At 47.9% G+C, this 21,993-nt stretch overlaps 1 protein-coding gene across 1 annotated transcript in view; it reads left to right on the top strand.

The window, feature by feature from the left end:
• The window catches only part of LOC8035681 (hydroxyacid oxidase 1-like), a 136,928-nt gene extending 130,648 nt beyond the window's left edge, over positions 1-6,280 (top strand). The window contains exon 8 of the mRNA XM_040215385.3: positions 6,192-6,280. Coding sequence (XP_040071319.1) covers positions 6,192-6,280 — 89 coding nt within the window. The remainder of the gene's footprint in view (positions 1-6,191) is intronic.
• Positions 6,281-21,993: the final 15,713 nt, after the last annotated feature.

Raw genomic sequence — 21,993 nt, 5'->3', positions numbered from 1 at the left:
AGCCTCAGGACCTCGTTTATGTAGAGGTCGCCACCTATCGACTTTGTAAATAGTCTGCCACATTCCTGTGGCGCCCCCTCTTGCTGTCCTTAACTTGTTGTCGCTTGATTAAATGCATTCCTCTGTTGTGTTCTGAAACGTGTCGGTCGCATCCTGGCTCGCTACACCCTATCCTCACGGTACGGGCCCTCAATCCATCAAACATGGTGTCAGAAGTGAACCGACCTCGACGCTAGCCATCAGGACACTACAATCATGTCCAAGGAATCCAGCCCGCAGTGGGTCGGCGTCAATCTGCGGCAGCCGGACGCGTTCGACTTTCGAACGTCGGGACTTGGCCGACGTGGCGAGACCGCTACGACGACTATGTCACCGTGTCTGGGCTTGGACAAGCGCCTCAAGACGTCCAGGTTCGCTCCCTAGTCTACTGTATGGGTCCAGAAGCTCGTCCGCTGCTCAACACGTTCTCGCTCGACGCGGCGTCCCTCGCCTCGTACGCCGCAGTGGTTGCTCGCTTTACGGCGCACTTCGTGCATCCAGCCAACGAGCTCTATGAGTCTTCGCGTTTTCACAAACGCATCCAGCAACCTGACGAAAGCGTGGATGCCTACTACGCGGAGCTGTGCAAGCTTGTGAAGCGCTGCAACTACACGTCAGCGGCGATAGAAGAGCGTCTAGTTCGTGACAGGTTTGTCGCCGGCCTGCGTGACACGCGCCTATCAGAGCAGCTGTGTCGGAACGCTAAGTCAACTCTCACTGAAGCCTGAACCCAGGCACGTCAGTCCGAAGACGCCGATAAAGAGAAAGCGTCTGCGCGGTCAAGCAACGAGAGTTCCCGTGCAGTCCAAGTCGACGCTACGAAAAAAGATAAAGTTCCATCCCGTCGGCGCTCGGACACCAAAGCAGCTCGTGCAAGCGGAGCCCAAGCCAGAGCAGGGCATCCCCGTGAGTCATCGGCCTGTTCGTTTTGCGGTCGCGCGCCTCACGCGCGTTCAGACTGCCCAGCACGGGACTCGCTCTGCAACTACTGCAGAAAAGAGGGACACTTCGCCGAAGTGTGCCGTGCAAAGAAAGTCAAGCAAGGCAAGCTCGGCTCTATCCAGCTGCACGCTGTGGGAACATCCGCTAAGGCTAAGTACGTGGACGTCACCGTGAATAACTACACCGCGGAATTCAAGGTGAACTCTGGAGCGGAAGTGTCTGCCGTACCGAGTGACTTTCCCAACGTGCCGGCCAAGCTTGACAAGGTTGAAAGCCTGCTGACAGAACCCGGAGGTCAACCGCTGCGTGTGTTGGGGTCGTATCTGGCACGACTGCAGTGGCAAGGGAAGACAAGCTCTCAGCGGCTCTATGTGATCGACTCCCTTTCCGTACCTCTTTTGGGTCTTCCGGCGATTGAGGCTCTCAAGGTTGTACAATTCCTAGGTGCTGTGGATGCTCCCGAGACAACACTACATGCCGAATTGTTTCGCGGACTGGGCACACTCAAGGACGAGTACACCATTCGCCTGAAGCCAGACGCCGTGCCATTTTCACTCAGCGCACCTCGTCGGATTCCCATCCCGCTGCGAGAGGTCGTCAGGCACGAGTTAGATAAGTTGGAGAGCGACGGAGTGATTCGTCGCGCCGACAAACCAACCCCATGGTGCTCCGGACTCGTCGTCGTCCCGAAGCCTACCGGAGCGTATCGACTCTGCGTGGACCTGACACGGCTTAACGAAGTGGTACTCAGAGAGCGCCACATCCTGCTGACAGTCGAGCAGGTCCTTGGTCTCCTGGTCGACGCGGCCATCTTCTCGAAGTTGGACGCCACAGCAAGCTTCCATCAGGTCAGGCTGGCAGCCGGCTCGCAGGAGCTCACGACCTTCATCACTCCTTTTGGCCGTTATTGTTTCTGTAGACTCCCCTTCGGCATCACCTCAGCGCGGGAGTACTTTCAAAAACAAATGGCCAGAATCCTCGAAGGTCAAGAAGGCGCCGCCAATATGATCGACGATATTCTCGTTTTTGGGCGTGACCAGAAGGAACACGACGCTCGCCTCAAGCAGGTGTTGTCTCGGCTAGCAGGAGCTGGCATCACGCTGAACAAAGACAAGTGCCTGTTTGGAGTCTCCGAGGTCTCCTTCCTGGAAGTTATTGTCTCGGCAGAAGGCGTCAGGCCGGATCCCAGCAAAGTGGAAGCCATCCGGACCATGGATCCTCCGAGTGACATCGCTGGCGTCAGACGCCTCCTTGGGATGGTAAACCACCTAGCAAGATTCTTGCCTCACATCTCTGACGTCACTGCCACAATTCGAGTCCTCTTGAAAAAAAACTACGAGCTGGACGTGGCAGCATGAACAAGAAGCAGCGTTCGCAAAGATCAAGGAGCTGCTCGCTTCAGACCGGTGCATGGCCAAGTACCACCCGGCGTATGCCACGACGGTTTCTGCAGACGCAAGCTCTTTTGGACTCGGTGCCGTCTTGCTGCAGACTCAGCCGTCGGGAGAACGTCGACCGGTCGCCTTCGCTTCGCGGTCAATGACAGACACCGAGCATCGATACAGTCGAACGGAAAAGGAGGCATTGGCGACGGCGTGGGCCATCCAGCGGTTCGACGAGTTCGTTCGTGGTATAAACTTCGACGTTGAGACGGACCACCAGCCCATTGTTTCGCTGTTTGGAAAGATGGAGCTTGACATGCTACCTCCGCGGGTACAGAGACTTAGGCTCAAGACTATGCGCTATCAGTTCCAGATGCTCTATGTGCCTGGAAAGCTGCTGGCTACAGCAGACACCTTGTCGCGGATTCCTCCAAAGGCACCCTGTCCTTTGGACACTGTGGAACTTTTTGCCACAGAGGTAGTTGACAGCACCTCCGAAGTACTGCCTGTCAGCTTGGAGGATGTGAGGAAAGCACAAGGCTCTGATGGCGAGTGCAGTGCACTGATCTCTTTTTGCCAGCGCAAGTGGCCGCAGAAATCAACGTTACCGCTGCATCTCGGAACGTATGCTGCCGTGATGGATGAACTATCTGTTTGCAACGGTGTTCTTCTTAAGGGGGTTTGCTTAGTCATCCCTTCTTCACTGAGGCTGCAAGTGCTGACGTTGCTGCACGAGGGACATCAGGGAATTAACCGTAGCAAAGCCCGGGCTCGAGAATCGGTATGGTGGCCAGGCATAACTGCGAAGATCACTTCCATGGTTACCAATTGTGAACAGTGTGCCTCCACTCGTGTGAACTTGTCGGAGCCACTGGTCTCCACCCCTCTCCCCGGTCGTCCGTGGGAAATGCTCGGCATGGACCTATTCCACCTCAACGGACAAATCTTCATCCTGGTGTTGGTCTACTACTCCAGATTCCCAGAGGTTGTAACGCTAAGAAGCACGACAGCTCAGGTTGTCATCGACGTGATCAAGATCATCTTCGCTCGCCATGGAATTCCTCAGCGCGTAAGGACTGACAACGGTCCACCATTTTCTTCGAGAGAGTTTACGTCTTTCGCTAAATCTTACGGGTTTGACCACATGACCAGCAGCCCTCACTTCGCCCAGTCTAATGGGGAAGCTGAGAGCATGATCCGGAGGTTAAAAGACCTCTTTCGGAAGGCAGATGACCCCCAACTCGCCCTCCTCAGCTACCGAGACACCCCGGGGGTGAACGGTTTCAGCCCAGCCCAGCTTTTGATGGGGAGGCAGCTGAAGACCCGAGTTCCTAAGCGCGACGAGCAGCTCCGTCCAAACTGGCCAGTGAAAGACAAGGTTGCCAGCAATGATTTAGCCTACAAAAGGCAACAGGCAGCAGACTACAACCGGCGTCACGCGGCCAGGGACCTGCAGTCACTTCGAACCGGAGAGCAAGTCTGGGTGAGACCTGATCAAGTGCGCGCTACAGTGTTGAGTCCTGCTCAACGACCACGAGGTTATATTGTGGAAACAAAACGGGGTGGTCTTCTTCAGCGAAACCGCCGCCATCTCGTGCCTTTCGGTGGAGAAGCACAACCACAAGGTCAGCCCGAATCAGCGCAACACGTCTTGGTTCCTGAACAACCACGACCTGCAAGCCCGACAAGGCCGCCCCCTGCCACTGAGCCAGCCCCGGTCCCCACTGACAGCGACAGTGTTGTGCGAACTCGCAGTGGCCGACGTGTTGTTCGGCCGACTCGTTTAAATTTGTGAAGTTTTATGTAGTGGGCTTCCTCCATCTTTCATCTTTCATAAAGGGGGGAGATGTAGAGGTCGCCACCTATCGACTTTGTAAATAGTCTGCCACATTCCTGTGGCGCCCCCTCTCGCTGTACTTAACTTGTTGTCCCTTGTTTAAATGCATTCCTCTGTTGTGTTCTGAAACGTGTCGGTCGCATCGTGGCTCGCTACACCCTGTCCTCACGGTACGGGCCCTCAATTCATCAAACAGTTTAGAAGTTTCGGAATGAAGGACGTGCCGCGGTCGCTGGTGACGGACTGCGGGTCTTCATGGCGTTGTAGCAAGAAGGTGAGGAAGAAGTTCGCAACTTCTCTTGCATTAGCCTCAAGAACAGATTTGGTTTCTGCATAGTAAGTCATGTAGTCAATAGCTGCGGTGACCCACCGCTTGTTGTTGGTGGAGATACTTGGAAAGAGAGGTGTGGCGATCAACAAATATGGTACTAGTCCGTATGCCTTGTTTCTCACTATCACCGCGATATATTATCTGAAGCTGCCAGCAGCGCCCAAAGCGGCAAGTACCAACAATTATTTAGACACTGGGTTCTAACTAAAACACAAAAAGTAAAGACGAAAAAAAGATAAGCGACACATGTGTTGCGATTTACGGGTGAATAATACCTCTACAGACTGCAGTGGAAAGCTCAACTAGACCATTTCAGAGCTCAGCTCTAATATGCTGGTTCCCGTGTTTTGCGGTGTCGGCGTTGCCGTCGCCATCGGCGTAACCGCACGCGTTTCATTATGGGACGTCACAGAACTATAAACCAATTCAATTTCCGCTAAATATTTAGCGAAGAAACTCAATCGGTGTGTAAGTCTGTGACGTCCCATAACTGAACACTTCGCATTTAGTTTCCTCGTGAAATTTAGTGGTAAAACTGACGTCACATGACCTCAACACAAATTCAGTGTCCACGGTAAATCTGGTGGGCAACTGAACTGGTGTTGTGGTGACATGACAAATTGTTTCGCTAAATCTAGCGGAGAAGTTGAATTTGTTAGTAAGTGAGGTGACACAAAGTCATGTGACGTCATTTTCGCCGCTAAATGTAGCGGGGAAACTGAATTGATGTTAATTGGTCACGTGGTGTCAATTTTCCAGCTAACCTTAGCGGGGAAGATATGAAGGAGGAGGAGGAGAGGAGAGACCTCCGTAGCCTCTCCTCCTCATCCTTATAGAAACAATAATATAATAAATAATTAGATGATATATATATATATATATGTATATATGGGCATGTTGGGGGCTTGGAGGCCGAAGGCGTAGAAGACAGAGATGCAGGGTAAGGGTGGAAAACAAACTAGGAGGGTTTCACTCGACGTTTCTACATGAGGCAGGCCTTCGTCAGGAATCCTGACGAAGACCTGCCTGAGGTCGAAACATCGAATAAAATCCTCCTGGATTGTGTTCCAACGTTACCCAGCATCTCTCACACTCTCTTCATATATAATTTATATTATATACGCAGGAGTACGAGGTCTATATTGGTAGGCATAGATATTTCTTCCATAAATTCTTTAGCACGGTATATCTTAAAGTCGAAATACCTCAAAAACTACGCTCTTGTTTGGCATTGCAGAAATGTGAAAGCGTCTTTTAATTTTTCCTGCGCAGTGTATTAGTTTTCTGCTAGTCCTTGAGTGAAATGTGGCACTGCTTCGTGCATGCGGAATATGCTGGGCTGTGTATAGGCTTAAATCAAGAGAACGCTTGTTCACTACATCATAAAAAGCCGACCATAACTGTGCGTCCGGTGCGATGCACATGACACTTTGGTGTGCAGGTGAAACGAGATGACACGCCCGCTCGGGTTGCCAGATTTTTTTCATTTAAATTTGAAGAACTGAGAAGAAGACGGATTCCTTACTTGGGATCTAAACATTCAAGATTATCACCGCCCACGATTTAGTAAAAGCTGGGAAATTATTTCATGGCGATTTTTATAAGCGAAAACGCGCCCAAAAAAAATATTCTTTGCTGATTTTTTTGTTACACCATGCAGGATGCTCTTCCGTCGACCAACTGCGACCCGAAATGGTTATTCATCAGAATTATTTCTACCGGCTGCCGAGGACCGAGGCACTGACTTAAAACGTCTGCCATTAATGCCGCAATCACTTCCGGCTTCTCTTCTTGCAAACTTACTCGTGGGCAAATGAACCTTTCAATGAGGAGGGCTCAATCAAGTTTTGAAATAAAGAATGTATCTTTTTCTGGGTCTCATGTCTCAAAGTTCGTTCATCGTAAGTGCTCATGCGATATTTTGTTTTTCTAACAAGGTGGTCAGAAAATTTTACCAATAAGGCAAAAGTGGTTGTCTGAAATTGTTTAACCATCACCAGCTGGCTTGCTCCCTAACCCTCTGTTCAATAATCTTTTGTTTTTTCCATGGTTATGTTGCCTCGCAAGCGACTCCGGCTTTCTGTGCTTACTGCGCTTAAACAGTGGCTTCCTCAATTTCCGCCTTTTGGCGTAATAGAAGTATCAAGTTTTCGCCAGCCGTGGGCCTGGCCGTGTCACAGGCAGCGGTGTGGGTGTAAATGAAGCATGTTTGTCTGCTGACCTCTCTCGGTCTTGACAGCCCACAGCAACTTCGACAGGCAAGAGTTTGGACACCGCGATGACAGCGACACCCGTGTCTTATCGTACATTTTGCCGGGACGTATAGCATTAGCCGTCACGACCGCAACATCTGACAGCATGACAGGCGGGCACGTGTTGCGTCGTTAGTTAACGTTTCTGAGACACTTTTGATGTATGGGCGGGATAGAAACGGAGCCCGTATGGGGTACCCAAGAAGACCCAGTGTTGTTTCTACGATTGGAGTCCCCGTGGGCTGTCCAGGTAGGCCCTTTGTGATTCCCCCGAGGGCAGCCCGTGTCGAATTCTTAATTGGGCCCCACCTGGGCCCAAATTCAAAAGCCGACTTCCAAAGCCGAAGCGGAACCAACTATCGGCCCCTCCTTCAGAGCCTATTTTATGCCACTGGGGGAAGCATGTTGAAGTACAGCAAGGCACCCATTGTTTTTTTTTCTTCACGCCTAACTTACATACTTACAGTGGTTTTCTTTCAAACCAACAATTCTTTAAGAAACTAGATCACATTATGATTAGAGAATGTTATGAACAAGAAAAGTTGTTCAAAACGTTGAGCCACTTGGTGTCCACGCGTTAGATACGAAGACGCAAAGACAATACTTTCCGCACTGTGTAGCATAGAAGTGTATAACGATATCGCACGAATAGTTGTCTGCACAGTGGCGTATAAAATATTTTTATTGAGGCTAAACTGTTGGTGCATCAAAATACTGCGGAGCTCGTACAACATATTCCTTAGATAATTTTGATATACATTGCCAGCTGCAATATAATGCGCTTCAAGATATTACTATTTGAGTAAGAATTATATATGAAAATGTGGTTTGTTTGCCGGTTCCCAAGGGCGTTTTAAAGGCATTGATATTATAGGACCGCTTCGCACTTCGAACTTTCTTTGGGCACACTAGAGACGACCAGATGTGCCACGACGAGTAAATCGCAGGCAAAGAAAGAATAGCCATGAATTTTTTGCCGGCTGGTTCGATTTTGGGGCCTTCTTAAAAACATTGCACAGAAGTACGTACGTACCCACACTTTGAGCCGAAAACGCGTGTTTTCGCTAAAGATTGTGACGTCCCTCTGCCACATCCCGGCGCGTCCAGGATCCCAGGGAGATCTAACTGTCCTAATAAACTGTTTACAACATCTAAGTTATAACTACGGTTCCTTGTTTTCTGAGTTTATACTTTTTAATAAGTAGGTGTCTTTTTCTTTTAGATCTCTTTCTTTTCCTTGGTGTTGACGTCCGGTATTGTGACAAGAAACCCGCGTTTCTCTGGGGTTATGTAGAATGAAATAGCGCAATGGTACGGGATTCCTCAACTTCCTAGTAACATGCTAACATCAGCCTTTTCAAAATTTCAAAAAGTTGCGTAGATTATGTGCGGACGCCATTAGTTGGTCGTGCGCTGTGAGCACGCATTGGACGCGATCCCTTTGTCGACATTCGGAGTGCACTCGGCTAGAAGGACATTCCACACGAGTGCTGCGTCAGTGCTCGGCGCCAACTCGGAACCAATCAGGCGGGCGTGATGCGAAGAGCGACGAGGCCAACTAATGGTGGCGGCGATAACTTATGCGTCATTTCAACATTTCGGAAAGGGTCTAGGGTGCCCGGTTTTTAAAAAAAGAAGCAACCTTTCGAAATATCGCGTTGCACTGTGTTCTGTGTCAGCACATAATGAAGGTATAGGCAGAAATTTTACTTCGCGAAGCTTGGCTTTTTTCTTACTGAACGAGAGCTCTGATTCCGGTTTTCCCCAGAGTTTGATAAAATCGGCTGGGAAGCTTTCTTTCGTGAGTTTATCGATATATATAAAAAAGCAACTCAACTTTTTCCAATGCAATACGCCCTCTATAATGACTTTTCGTTTTTTTGATGGTGGATGGGGCTGGAAAAAAGTCATATAGAGACGTTCAACCGGGTCGATGTCCGCAATTCAACTTGGCTTTTATTCAAATCATGTCACGATTTGACCTTCTCTTCCAAAAGAGATCTTTTAGTGGTTCGTGGCCGAAGGATTTCCCCCCAGGAATCAAGGCTAATAGGCTTGTATCATAGGCGTAGACTATGGTGGGTCATCGGGGCTCGCGTCCCCCCTGGTGAAATCCGGAAAAGGGGGGAGGGGGCAGAGCCCCCTTCCCCGGGCTATGATCCTTACCGAAACACTGTCTACGTGCCATATAACGAGTTTCTAGTAGTGGCATGTAAACAAAATAACGCCCACATTGCCTTTATTGACAAAATACATGGGAAATGGAATCCCAACGTGCTTTCGTTAAAGGAGCTGTGCAACGATATTCAATTGGAATGTTTTTCTCTCTACACGAGCTTACTGGCACACCTGGGACTCAAGGATACTCACACGCAACGCCACTGGCCAAGAAACTTCTTTGTTGCGGTGTAATTTCAAGGACAAAAGCGATCATTTTCATTCAATCTCTCCTTCGCAAAATTCGATGACGTAACTCGGGGATCGCAGTACACCCAAGTGACGATATTTGAATGCGGCTCATAGATTGGACCCGAGCATTGCGTGGGCACTCGACTTGGGCTCGTGACAATTGCTATCTCGAGAAGCATTCGGGTTGTAACCCGTGTCCAATCGCTGCAACGACGACAATAGCCGAGCCATAACAATGTCTGGAACTCAGCGCGTGTCCTGCGCTTTGCCAACCCCAGCGCGTGGCTATGATCAACATTGGCGGCATATAATCGGCTCCAGATCACGTGGCCGCTTGTTCTGGCTGCGAGTTGAGTGGGTGAATGCTGCTCGTTTTTCTTAAATTTTTTTCTGGGACTTCTATTGCGTGAGGTTAAAAACGAACACGTGTTTCATAGGTCATTAACGTTAGGGATCCGTTTTACGCGGTATTTGTACAAAGTACAAAAATTGTTGCATTGCTCCTTTAACTTCCATCTCCAGTTCTGGCAAGAATGTAACGCGGCATCGATCACTTTTACCTCCGCTTGGTCTGCTCCCACAGCAGCCTGCCATTTTGCGATGTCCCACCAGAAAAAAAAGAAAAGATGAATAAGACAACCGGAAGTCCATATAGAGGGCACCTAGTCCATTCGGAGCTGTTTTAAAAGTCCGTTTAGTTGCGACTCCGACGATGTTACCCGGACCGGAGTCGTGGAGTCACAACTTAACGGGCTTAGCGAAGCGATAGTTGATGCAGTCGTCCGCGAAGAGCCGCATGCGTGAAAAAAAAAATTAGTTGGCAAGTCGTGAATAAAAATTAGAAAAAGTAATGGACACTGCTTTGTGCGCTGTCTTGTTAATGAGCTTTTGACCTGATATTCTGCAGCCGCAGGCTTCATTTCCATGTATTAAAGAGAAAGCCCGTGGCCGAGTGGATTACTGCTTCAGACGCACATGGGCCTGGGTTCTACCTCCACAACTTCCCAGCTGGCAAAAGCATTTTGTTTTTCAGATTTGTGCTCGCCGGCGCATGCTGCGTGGTAGCGGCGATGAACACAAACATGCGCCGTGCTACCGGCGATAAACACACGGCTACGCTTGCACGGTGATTGACATTGACACACAGCGACGGACACATGGCGATATACATGCGCTGTAAAATGTACCCCCTAAAATAAACTACTAATAATTGCGGGTGTAAAATAAATTGCACGGAAAAGCACCCCCCCCCCCCCCCTGCCACCCCCGGGAAAATGGAAAGTCTACGCCGCTGGCTTGTATTCTGAAAAAAGAAACGACATCTCAGTCTTAGGTACTGCGAGTAATGTGCGCATGGCGTTTGGCGGGAATCCAGGTCGTGGCGTATGAACGCTGAAGGCCCAAAGTTGCGAGCTGTAGTACCGATGTTATAAATGACACGACAGATGCTTGATGGGACGACCAGGAAAAGGTGGTAAGCTGGTGGTGAGTGTGTGGCCAGACTTGTACGTAATCCGTCACTAGTAACGAAATTACTTGTAATTCCTTACATCGATCATTAATTTTGTAAATGAATATCTACATATTTCAGAAAGTAATCATAAAGTAATCCACCTTTTGGCGAATATGTGCTGCCACCTAGACACGCGACTGGGTTCGAGACTAAGTGGCTAGAAAAAACATGCGTGCAAGGCCTCTCCCACCCGTTCCACACCCAAAACGTCAGCTACATCCTGTTCACCCATTGAGGCGCTGTGACCTAGATACGGCTCCCCCAAACTCGCCTTTGTCCCCATCGCGGGTTATCTTCTGCCCCGAAGTGGACAAATAGAAACGATCTTCCCTCTCTGCTCGACCAGAAGGAAGAGAAAGAGAGGGTACAAAAACTATTTACTCTCGAACCAATGTTTCTGGAAAAGATCCATTTCCTTAATTTTTGAGTAAAGGAATGATTGTAATCCGTTACATTTTTGTTTTCATTTACAAAGAAGAAATGCGAAAACTTTAAATAACGACAAAGAAGTTTTCTTTTTTTTTGTAAGTGTAAGTTTTACCGGAATTGACCTTTTTCAGAGATCGCTGGGCGCATGCGCCGACTCTGAGAGAGGAGAAAAAAGGGAAAGGCGCCATTTTTGGTGGCTCTCTCGCCCGCTCGGTCGCTCAGACAGTGCTGGTTTTGCTTGACTCCTCCGGTATTCACGCGGCTTGGCTTCATAGTCGTCATGCCTCACCATCGCGCAGCGGAAGGTTGCACAAATAGAAGTAAACATTGTTAAACTGCCATATTTTATAAAGTCCTCGTGGCTTTTGGCGGGTGATCCATGAAAGCACCCGATGTAAAACACCCCGCCCTTTTTGCCATGCTTTCAAAAGCCCATGACGAGAGTCAGTCGTGTCAAGTGGCTGGATCATCAGTGTGTAAGCGATATATTCTGCTTTTAACTAAAATACAGAAATGCGAACCTGATGATATACCTAAATTGGGGTAGGAAAAGGTAAACGCAAAATGACACAGAAAAAGAACAGGTAACATCTCTTGAGACGTTGCCCGCTTTTTTTTTCGTTTTCCTTTTCCTACCTCAGTCTTAGGTTTAAAAATTAAAAATGAGAGTGTTGGGGAATAGATACGAATAGACGAAAGAATAAAACATCAAGGACGGGGACGGATACAGGACTTCTTGAAAGAAGTACTCTTTCCGTCCCTGTCCTCGATGTTCCATCAAGCTTTCATGTATTCATATATCAAGTTTTACATCATGTTAAACTTACACCAGCTCGCCTGCCCTTTGATCATTTTTTGTTAATAGTAAACGTACAAACGAGGTTGTGCGACGAAATCATGCCGTACCCGGTACTCCATTAAAAATAAAAACATAAAGCTTTCCGTTCTTCAGGTGTGCGCTATACACATTCGCGTCTTGCCACGTTAAAAAAAAAAGAAAGACAAAACATTTAAAGCGAGCGAAACGAATTTAAGCCTTACGGAGACAACTAACCTTAAAGAAACATCTTGGCAACCAACCGTGAACCCATCTGTTTGCTGGGCCCACTTTGTCGAAGGTTCGTAAACGTGCCGAATTCAAAGATGGATTGTTTCTAACATACCGTTTTTGACGGTGCAGGCAATCCTTCGCGATATCAAGACGGCTCGGATTTCGCACCGCCCGAGTTTGTTTACACATTCCCGGATACGGCAATGTCCCGTGTCCTCGCGCGGTACACAGGACGGAGAAGTGACGGATGCGATAAGCTTGAATAACTTAAGCGATCAAGGAGAGTAAAATCAGCTGGTTGTAGTGGCCGGGAATCATAAATAGAGCTCACAAGCTCCGCACAAGGAAGATGGTCGGGTCGGAATCCAAGCTGGTCACCATTACTTTCCTTGCATAACATCTGCGACTTTGCTTTGAAAGCAGACCCCTTTTTTAGTTGCTTGCAAGACGTCACACCGAAATGACTACGAAGTCACTCCGAGTCGATGGTAAGAACCGATGCGTCGTCGGCGGTCTATCCATCCCTGAAGGTATAAAAACGAACGAGGTCCTCTGTATCCTAGACATTGACTTTTGTTAATCCTCCAGGACCGGTCTGCTCATCTTGCGGGCGCGGACGCGGCAGCGGCCAAGAGGGATTTTTATGTCACGTGACCAGCTCCATGGGGACAAGGAAGTACCTAGCGTCCCTGCCTAATGGCGGAGAAATCCGTATCGCTTCAAGCACAAAAGCCTGATTTCGCTCGCAGAAACTGACTGCATGGACTTTCAAGTGGAGTCTAATCGACCGCCCCTTTATACTGTAGGAGCGGCAGGTAAAGTTACGGCCAGGGACGGTAAATATGGGCCAACATAAAGAAAAAGAACACGCGAGATAAAAGCGGTGGCAGTGTATTTATATACCCCCGCCAGCGACGGCGTCCCGCGCCCTCTGTTGTGGTCGGGAGGTTAGAGCGCCGGTACTTGTCGTCGCGGTGTGAAAGTTCCGGGTTCAAATCGCGCCAGACACTCTTTTTTTTCTTTGTGCACTGCACTCTTCATAAGAATGTAGAGAAGGCCCTGTACTTTTGACTCACCAGTTCGCTGTTCACTGTAACGGTGGTGCTACTCTGGCAACCTGCTGCGTCGTGAGCAGCGCCACCGCTGGCCTATTTAAGGGACGCACCATTAAACTTTATCCTCTTTTCTTCATTCGCTACCCCACGGCTCGTGTCTTTATTCGATACATGGTGTCAGAAGTGGGATATGGAGGGATTAAGAGCACCTACAGAGCTCCAGCTGACGGGCAATGTTGCCGAGAACTGGCGTCGCTTAAAACTGCGGCTAGAGGTCTTCATGACGGCAACAAAACCCACCGCTAAAAGGAACGATCGGCAGAATACAGCGCTGCTACTTCATGTTGCTGGAGAAGAGGCCCAGGAGGTCTACAGCACCTTCCAGCTCGGTGAACAAGCGACGTACGCTCAAGTCGTAGCTAGATTTGAGGACTACTGCACACCGAAGAAGAATGAAACTTATGAGAGATACTTCTTCAGAACACGCATCCAGGCCGAGGGTGAGCCATTCGAGCAATTCTATCGCGACTTGCAGTTGAAATTCAAATCGTGCGAGTTTTCGATGCTGACAGGGTCAATGATCCGAGACCAAATCGTATATGAAACTGCAAGCAAGAAATTGCGCCAAAGACTTCTTCGGGAACCCGATCTGATGTTAGAAAAGTCTGTGGAAATGTGCAAAGCGGACGAAATCGCTGCCAAGCAGATGAAGGCATGGGAGGAGCCAGAAAAAACGGTCCACCTCATTAAGGGTAGAGCGTCGGAGGGCCGAGTTTCTATTCACAAACAAGGCGAACGGAAAGACCGGTGCGCAAAGTGCAACTTAATTCACCGGGGCCCTACTTGTCCAGCTTTGGGCAAAGTTTGTAGAAGGTGTAACAAGAAAGGACATTTTGAGGCTTGTTGCAAGACGGACCGAGTGCATGAAAACATCGTGGAACAAGAAAGTGAAGGCAGCCAAGATTTCGACATTCTTGAAATCAGCGGGTGCAGTGAAGGACGTGGTTCTGAGTGGCTGGCACCGGCAACTGTGGCTGGCAAGGAGATCTCCTTCAAAGTGGACACCGGAGCTCAAGCAAACTTACTGCCGCTCTTGTGGCTGCTGCTTGCCAGAAAGAACATTGTGCTGCAAAAGAGCGCTGCAGTCCTGCGAATCTACAACGGCGGTTTGATTTTCCATAAAGGAAAAACCAGCTTGATGGTGTCATGCAACAACAAGCAAGGCCTACTGGAATTTTTTGTGGTGAAGAAATCCCGCACTCCGGTTTTGGGACTCCAAGCCTGCGAGCGGTTTGGTTTGGTAAACCGAATATCAGCAATGGCGCTGCTCACGATGCAGCAGGTTGCCGGAGTAGCAGCACTGTTACACCTCCCTTTCTTTATGAGGGATGGCGAAATCAGTGAAGTCTGTGGGTGATATGCCCCCACGATTGCAAAGGTTCTTTCTACGATTAATGAAGTACGACTTTGAGTTGAAGTTTATTCCAGGAAAGAATCTAGTCGTTCCGGATGCCTTCTCCAGAGCATTCTCAAAGAGTAAGAAGAAAGAACAATCGGAATCAGACGTTGAGCTACATGCTGTAGGGGTTGAATACCGTATGGTCAGTCCGAAAACACGGGAACAGCTAATAGCTGCGACAGCTAGTGATGAAACTCTTGCTCAAGTAATCAATAGCCTTGAACATCAGAGACCTATTCAAGGTCTATCGACCGTTCCATTAAGGTCATAGCGAGGGTAAAAAGAGAAAAAAATTGCCCTCCTCCTCTCGCCCAATGTCGTCTGCTCCGACGAGTGGGCAGTACCTAGCATCCGGTTGGCGTACAAACTCTGTTTAAAATCGCGTCATTTTGGGAATTTCAAGCGCAGATGCGCAAATTTTGGTATGCCAGTTATCGTGTATTACTATGCTGGATAAAAAAAAAAGACTAACAGACCCAATTGGGCTGTTATCTGCGTGCAAATAAAAAAAAAAAGATAGGGAAAACTGTGTCAGACTGGCTGGTCTCTCCGGCGAAAAGTGAATCCGGTGGTTGTACCTTTTTTACTATACAGAGTTCGTACTGGTGTAGGCCTTTAGCGACCATGAGTGGATGTCTGAAATAATAAAAACGTGCTCTTCTGCCGCAATACACGCAGTAGTTGTGGGTAGTACTGCCGACTGACTGAACTGCTATTTAAGTAACGGAAAAAAGATATGTCAGTTGATCATTTACCGAAGTAGAACAACAGAGAGCTCTAGGCTGATTTTGGAATAGCCATAACTATTCTAAGAACGCGAACCACTTCACAACGGCAGCCACGAGCGAGAGTTCGATGTTCCGTACAGCCCGCCGATACAGCCCAAAGATGGAGAATGGCAACCTCCCGTTTTCTCGTCTGCTAGCGGAGTCGAGCGCGTGCCCTCTCTCTCGTTTTACCCCGCCGAACCCGCTGAATTTCCCGGATGTATGGAAAGGGCGCTGCTGTCGAACAAAATGGTGCCGCCCAGAGAGCGCTAAATGGAATGGTTTATACAGGGCCTTTGAAGGGGAGTTAACAGTAGTAGAAGGAATTCCTTTCAAAGGCAAAAAAATTGTCATTTCTCACAGCATGAGAAAAATAATTATTGAAAGAATTCACGCTGGTCATCTCGGCATTAACAAGTGTAAGGCCAGAGCAAGAGAACTGGTTTTCTGGCCTGGTACCAATGAAGACATCCAGTCTCTTGTTCAGCGATGTCGGGTTTGTCAGCAGTATGCGTATAGGCTGCCAAGTGAGCCCTTCCTTATGCGGTTAGTTCCTGACCTCCCGTAAAATCGAATTGGCGTTGATCTTTTCGAGTATGCTGGTTCCTCTTGCCTCGTAGCCTATGACGCCTTCTCTAACTTCCCGGAAGTCGAAAAACTTCGAGAGGTCACGTCAGCGGCTGTGGTGGAGAAGCTTAGCAGCTTATTCTCAAGACATAGAATACCACTGGAACTATGCTCGGATAATGGTCCACAGTTTTCCTCACACGAGTTTCGGCAATTCGCTCACAAGTACGACTTCTTACACACAACATCAAGCCCTCGCTTTCCTTGATCAAATGGACTCGCCGAAAAAGGAGTCCAGATAGTTAAACGAATTTTGAAAAAAAAAAAACGATTGACGCCAACGAAGATTTTTGGCTTGGGCTGTTAAATTACAGATCAACTCCCTTGGACGATGGCCGGAGCCCGAGCCAGCTGCTCATGGGACGGAGATTGCGGTCTCCCATTCCCGACTTTGCGCCACGGGCCCCATCACCAGTACAGAAGCGCTCTCAGTGCCGCAATCGGAGATCTACACAGGTTCCTCTTGCTGAGGGTCAAGTCGTGCGAATCCGGGACGATCGGGGGTGGAACAAAAAGGCTCAGGTACAACGAGGTGTAGCTCCACGTTCATATATAGTAAGCACGGAAGATGGACAAGAATTGAGAAGAAACAGGGTGCACCTCCGTCCCACCTACGAAGACTTTGTGCTAGATTCAGACCACCTCGAGGCCCGTGCCACAGAACGTGCTTACTCTTCCGGCCCCTCAGCGGAAAGTGAAGAAACCTATCTTCAAGCGCCTGCGCAGAGCAACTTCAGGGCAGACACGCCCGTTGACACAGGGCAGCTTTCCACAGATCAAGGAACTGCCGCGATGCGAACACGTGCGCGACAACCACCCGCAAGGTTGTGGTACGACGGGCGTTTTCAGCAGCACCCGTGACTTCACTGCTTTCGCCATCCCTCATAAAGAAAGGGAGGTGTAACGGTGCTGCTACTCTGGCAACCTGCTGCATCGTGAGCAGCGCCACAGCTGGTTTATTTAAGGGACGCACCATTAAACTTTATCCTCTTTTCTTCAATCGCTACCCCACGGCTCGTGTCTTTATTCGATACATTCATGACCTCGGAAGAGCGCATACATGTCTCTGGCTTTTTTTACCAACTTCCGCCACGCCTCCTGCATGATCTGCCGTGCACTCCGCGGAAACTTGACAATGTTATTATCATGCCGTTCTCTTCGTTCGCCAGGTAACTGCGTTGCTGAATTTCTATAGAATTTTTTGTTTCCGTTTTCCAACTGTTCTAATTAATTCTATCTGCTGATATAAAGTCATTTTAGGTGTGTGCGTTGAGAGATGGTTTGCGATGTCGATGCCTGATTCATTTTTGCATTCGGTTGTGATCGTCTGCTATTCTAACTCAAATTCAACACGTAATGTGTTAATATTACGAAACGATTGCCACAGCGAAATGTAAAAAGTAAAAATATACCTTTTATCACATTCCAGGCAAATAAAAGTATGATCTTTTTTATTTCAGTTTTAGGACTTTGTCGGGACGTTTGACTTGGTGCCTTGCCTGTAGGATTTCGCTCAATCAATGCATCTTCAGCTGCTAGTCTTTTTTCTTTTTTTGCTCATTTTATAAAAGCTTTTTTTTTATAACTGTCACAACTGCAGTTTTTATTAGTACTAAATAGGCACCTCCTGTTATTGAAAAGAGTCCTAGCAAGAGGGTTGTATATTTAAGAACACATAAAATTGTACTTGCTGGGGAAAGGATACTTGTTTCGGCTCCGTTTGTATGAAAGTCATACCGGTGCTGTTATCTTAGTTTCCTTTTAATGAACATTATGAAACGATTGTATCAGCGCGTTAATTTGCCTTGATCTTTTTTTTTTCTTGCCGATGTTTCGATTGAAAAGGTGGGACTAAAAGTAAAAACCGTGTAAGGCGCAGTAGTGCAAGTGGATGATTCGTAAAAACGAACACCGTCCAAAAAGTGAAACAGGCACAAAATACAAAAAAAAGAAGGTCCTAATGCGATTTGAACCCAGAACTTTCACGCCGCGACGACAAGTACCGGCGCTTTAACCTCTCGACCACAACAGAATTTTTTTTCTTTATTGCCGACATTGACATAGTGCAACCAAGCAGTACAGTGCTGTAAAAATGCCGTCAATCGCTTACCGACTGACGTGGCATGGTTAAAAAAAATTACATTTAACAGTTTTTCCATTGTTGGTAACCACTCCGGGACATTTGATCGAACCTTCCAAGCTTCGACAATATAACGGACAGACTCAGAAAAATATTCCCCCACAGGCCTTGTGTCAACATTCGCATGGCGAACCGCCATGCGGCATCTCCTATGCTGTGAAGGCCGAGCAACATGAAAAGATCGAAAGGCACACAATTCTCGTTTTCGACTGCTAGGAACCGTATGCCATGGGAATCCAGAGGAAACTCCTTTTTTAGAGTACGCTGTAACACATCCCAGAAAAATATAGCGTCCCAACAGTTCAAGAAGACGTGCTCAACTGACTCAGGTTTCTTACACAAAAAACAGTAATCACCCCACGCGACAAACATACCCCTCTCCACCATCCACGTTTTAACAGGCAGAGTACCGGTGTGCAATTTGAAAAAGAAGGTTTTGATGCACGCTGGGACGGACATTTTCTTAACACGTTTCAGGACATCCTGTCCCGAACCTGTAGAATACAGAGCTCTATACAGTGGAACCGGCAGGGTAACGTCAACAAGATCCTGGTACAGCTTTTTCCTAGTGACTTCACTCAGATATCCCAACGAAAAGCGTGCTCTTAGGAATTTGTACGCTCCCACCACTTCGCGCATATAACCGAAAATACACCCACCATTTCCATACTCTGACGATACTATGAACTCAGGCAGAACATTACACAATCGCACTTGACAAACTGTGTTCAAAAACGGGTCCTTGACTTTACGTACGAAAAGGAAACGATTTACCAGCTGCTTCAAAAACAAATGAGATAGCGCCAGGCCTCCATCACTCACACTGCGAAAAAGACTAGTCCGGCTCGTGCGCTCATAGGAAGAGCCCCAAATGAAGACCGCAAACACCCGATGCATTTTTTGGATATTCACCCTGGAACAATGTAAAACCTGAAGCACATACCACAATTTACTTATTAGGAACACATTGCAAACAGTGGATCGGGCAAATACCGACAGATCCTTTCCTCTCCACTTCTCAGCTTTTCTTTGCAGTTCGACTACCTGGGTCCTCCAAAAAGGGTCGCTGTCCCGATAGCTTTCCAGGGGGACCCCTAAATACTTTACCGGAGACGAGACCCATTTGACGTTTTCAAACACACTGGGATTCACGTCCCACTCCCCATGCCAAAAGCCTATGCACTTTTCCCAGTTTACGGCACTACCACCTCTATTGCAAAAACATTTTACTAATGCTATCACCTCTCGTACGCTTTCTCTGTTTGCACAGAACAACGCGATATCGTCTGCGTAGGCCAGTACTCGCACCTCGGAAGCATGTAGCTGAAAGCCACGAATGACGCTGCTTTTTAACTACGCTCAAGCAGAAAGACTCCATGTATATGCAAAACAAAAGCGGGGACAGAGGGCAACCCTGTCGCACCGACCGAAGTACGCCAATACGTTTACCAACTGACTTGTTCACAACCAGGCTTGTCGTGCATCCCTCGTACGCCATACGAACACCCTCTGTAATTACGGAGCCTACGTTTACATGTTCCATTATCGCCATCAAAACCTCATGTGACACACGATCGAATGCTTTTTCCAAGTCAATCTGGAGCATTGCAATTTTATCATTCGTTGCGTCACAGCATTCTAGTACACTTCGAGCGGTGTGAATGTTTGTTATCGATCTTCCTTTTATTCCACACGTTTGGTGTGAACCCACTACTTCTCTTATTACTCCTTGAAGCCGTCGTGCCAAAATCTTCATTAGTACTTTGTAGTCTACGTTTGTTAAGCTGATTGGCCTATAGGATGTAACCGAACGCAATTTGACAATATCTTCGGTCTTGGGTATTAACACCGTGTGAGACCTCACAAAGGAGGATGGTAGTCTTTTTCCTTCATAGGCCTCGTTAAAGACATTGTGTAACATTGGCGCAACTTCATCTCTAAAGGTCTTATAGAAAGCTGCACTAATTCCGTCAGGTCCAGGTGTTTTTCCAGGGCTCAATTCGTCTATCGCTTTCACTATTTCTGTTACGGTGATCGGCATCTCAAGAAATTCCTTTGTCTCATCATTTGGCTTCGGCAAAAGCACTAAGAACTCCTCCATAAATTCTGTAACTTTCACTGGGCTGTGAGCGAACAAGTTTGAATAATACTCAAAAAACGCTTGTTCAATATCTGTTTGGTCCTTCATAATCTTTCCATCTTTTTCGATTTCGCTGATAGTGTTCTTTCGTGGATAACGTTTTTCCATGCCCAACGCCTTTTTCGTCGGAAATTCCCCTACAGCGAACTTTTCTGCTCGTGCTCTGATAAGAGCTCCGTGATAACGCTCTTGATCAAGGACTTCCATTTTTTCCTTCAATTCACGTATATCGTTTTTGAATTCGCCCGGTGACTTACTTTCTTCTCTGATGAGCGTTTGAAAGTTTCTACGCAGGATCGCCTCCTCATGTCTCTGAAGTGCCTTTACAGCACAGGCTTTTTCTATAGCTATCATTTTAAACTCTTCTTTAAAACCCTCCCATTCTGCTGCGTAGTTGCTTGAAACTTTTTTTAACTTGTTGCCTCGTACCAATTTTGTAAACCCTTCGTCGTCTAGGAGTCGACAGTTCAACTTCTATAGTTCCCAGGAAAACTTTGGTCGCCTATGCGTGCTTCCCAAAACAAAAGAAACTAAGCAGTGGTCACTGAACGATACCGGAACTACTTGATACTCATTTCAAACCGGCACTTGTTCTAATGATATGTAAACTCTGTCTAACCGAGCGTGACTGGTTCCTTGGAAATGAGTGTACTGAACAGTTCCCACGTGACTGATGCATTCCGCTTCGTCATAGAGACCTGCCTCGCTGACGATGTCGTTCAATACCAACGTGCCAGCATCTCTGTACGGGGTCACTCCGGTCTTATCTTTTGCTGAACAGACACAATTGAAATCTCCTAGCAAAATAACATTACACATACAGTAGCCATGGACAAATTCAAAGAAGATTTTGCGGTCGACTGCAGACTTCGGCGCGTACAGACAAATAACACGCCAGTGTGTCGAATAGTATGTAAAATCACAAATCCCAAGCTTACCCGTTAGACATGTGACGACAGACTCTACAGTTATACCGATTGAATCCTTTAGGAACAAAGAGCAACCTCCGGAAGTTCCTACTGCATGACTTGCACAAACGTTGTACTGCGATGTAAAGGGTCGTAAAATGCTCTGAGTGCGCTCGTCGCTCTCCACCTTTGTCTCTTGTATTGCAACTATGTCTAGCTCTTGGTCTATAAACAGGCGATTCAGCTGATACTGCTTACGCCTATCGCTTAGACCTCGAACATTCAACGTGCCTACACGCAATGGCTTTTCAAGGACTGGTGTGGTCATTTGCGTGTACGCACAAAGAGCATATCATGCCTCAATAACAAACAGTTACTGGGGCGGCGGGCTGCCCTGAGACAAGGACGATGACCGCCTTGGAGACCCCCCGCGGCTTTTCTTGTTCTTGACGTCGTCCCCTTCTTGTTGCGAGCTCTGCCGAGGCTGCTCACCTGGTCCAGCCACAGCCGTATCTGCCCCTTCGTGTCTTCGCTTAATCATCGCCGGGTTGAAGTCCATGTCGTTGCCGTGTTTCTCGCCCTCGGAGGTATTCGTTGTATCAAATCCAGGCACAGTCCTGTCTTCGCTCCTTTGCGTCGTCGAAGAAGTATGCTCAGCCTCCGACTTTCCTTGCCGTTCCTCATTCGTGGTATTCGGTGCCTCAGAAGGTGC

Source organism: Ixodes scapularis, unplaced genomic scaffold (genome assembly GCF_016920785.2).
Source record: "Ixodes scapularis isolate PalLabHiFi unplaced genomic scaffold, ASM1692078v2 PGA_scaffold1__304_contigs__length_218370807, whole genome shotgun sequence".
Classification (NCBI taxonomy): domain Eukaryota; kingdom Metazoa; phylum Arthropoda; class Arachnida; order Ixodida; family Ixodidae; genus Ixodes; species Ixodes scapularis.
The sequence above is the reverse complement of the archived record's forward strand: the minus strand, read 5'-3'. Positions and strand labels throughout refer to the sequence as shown.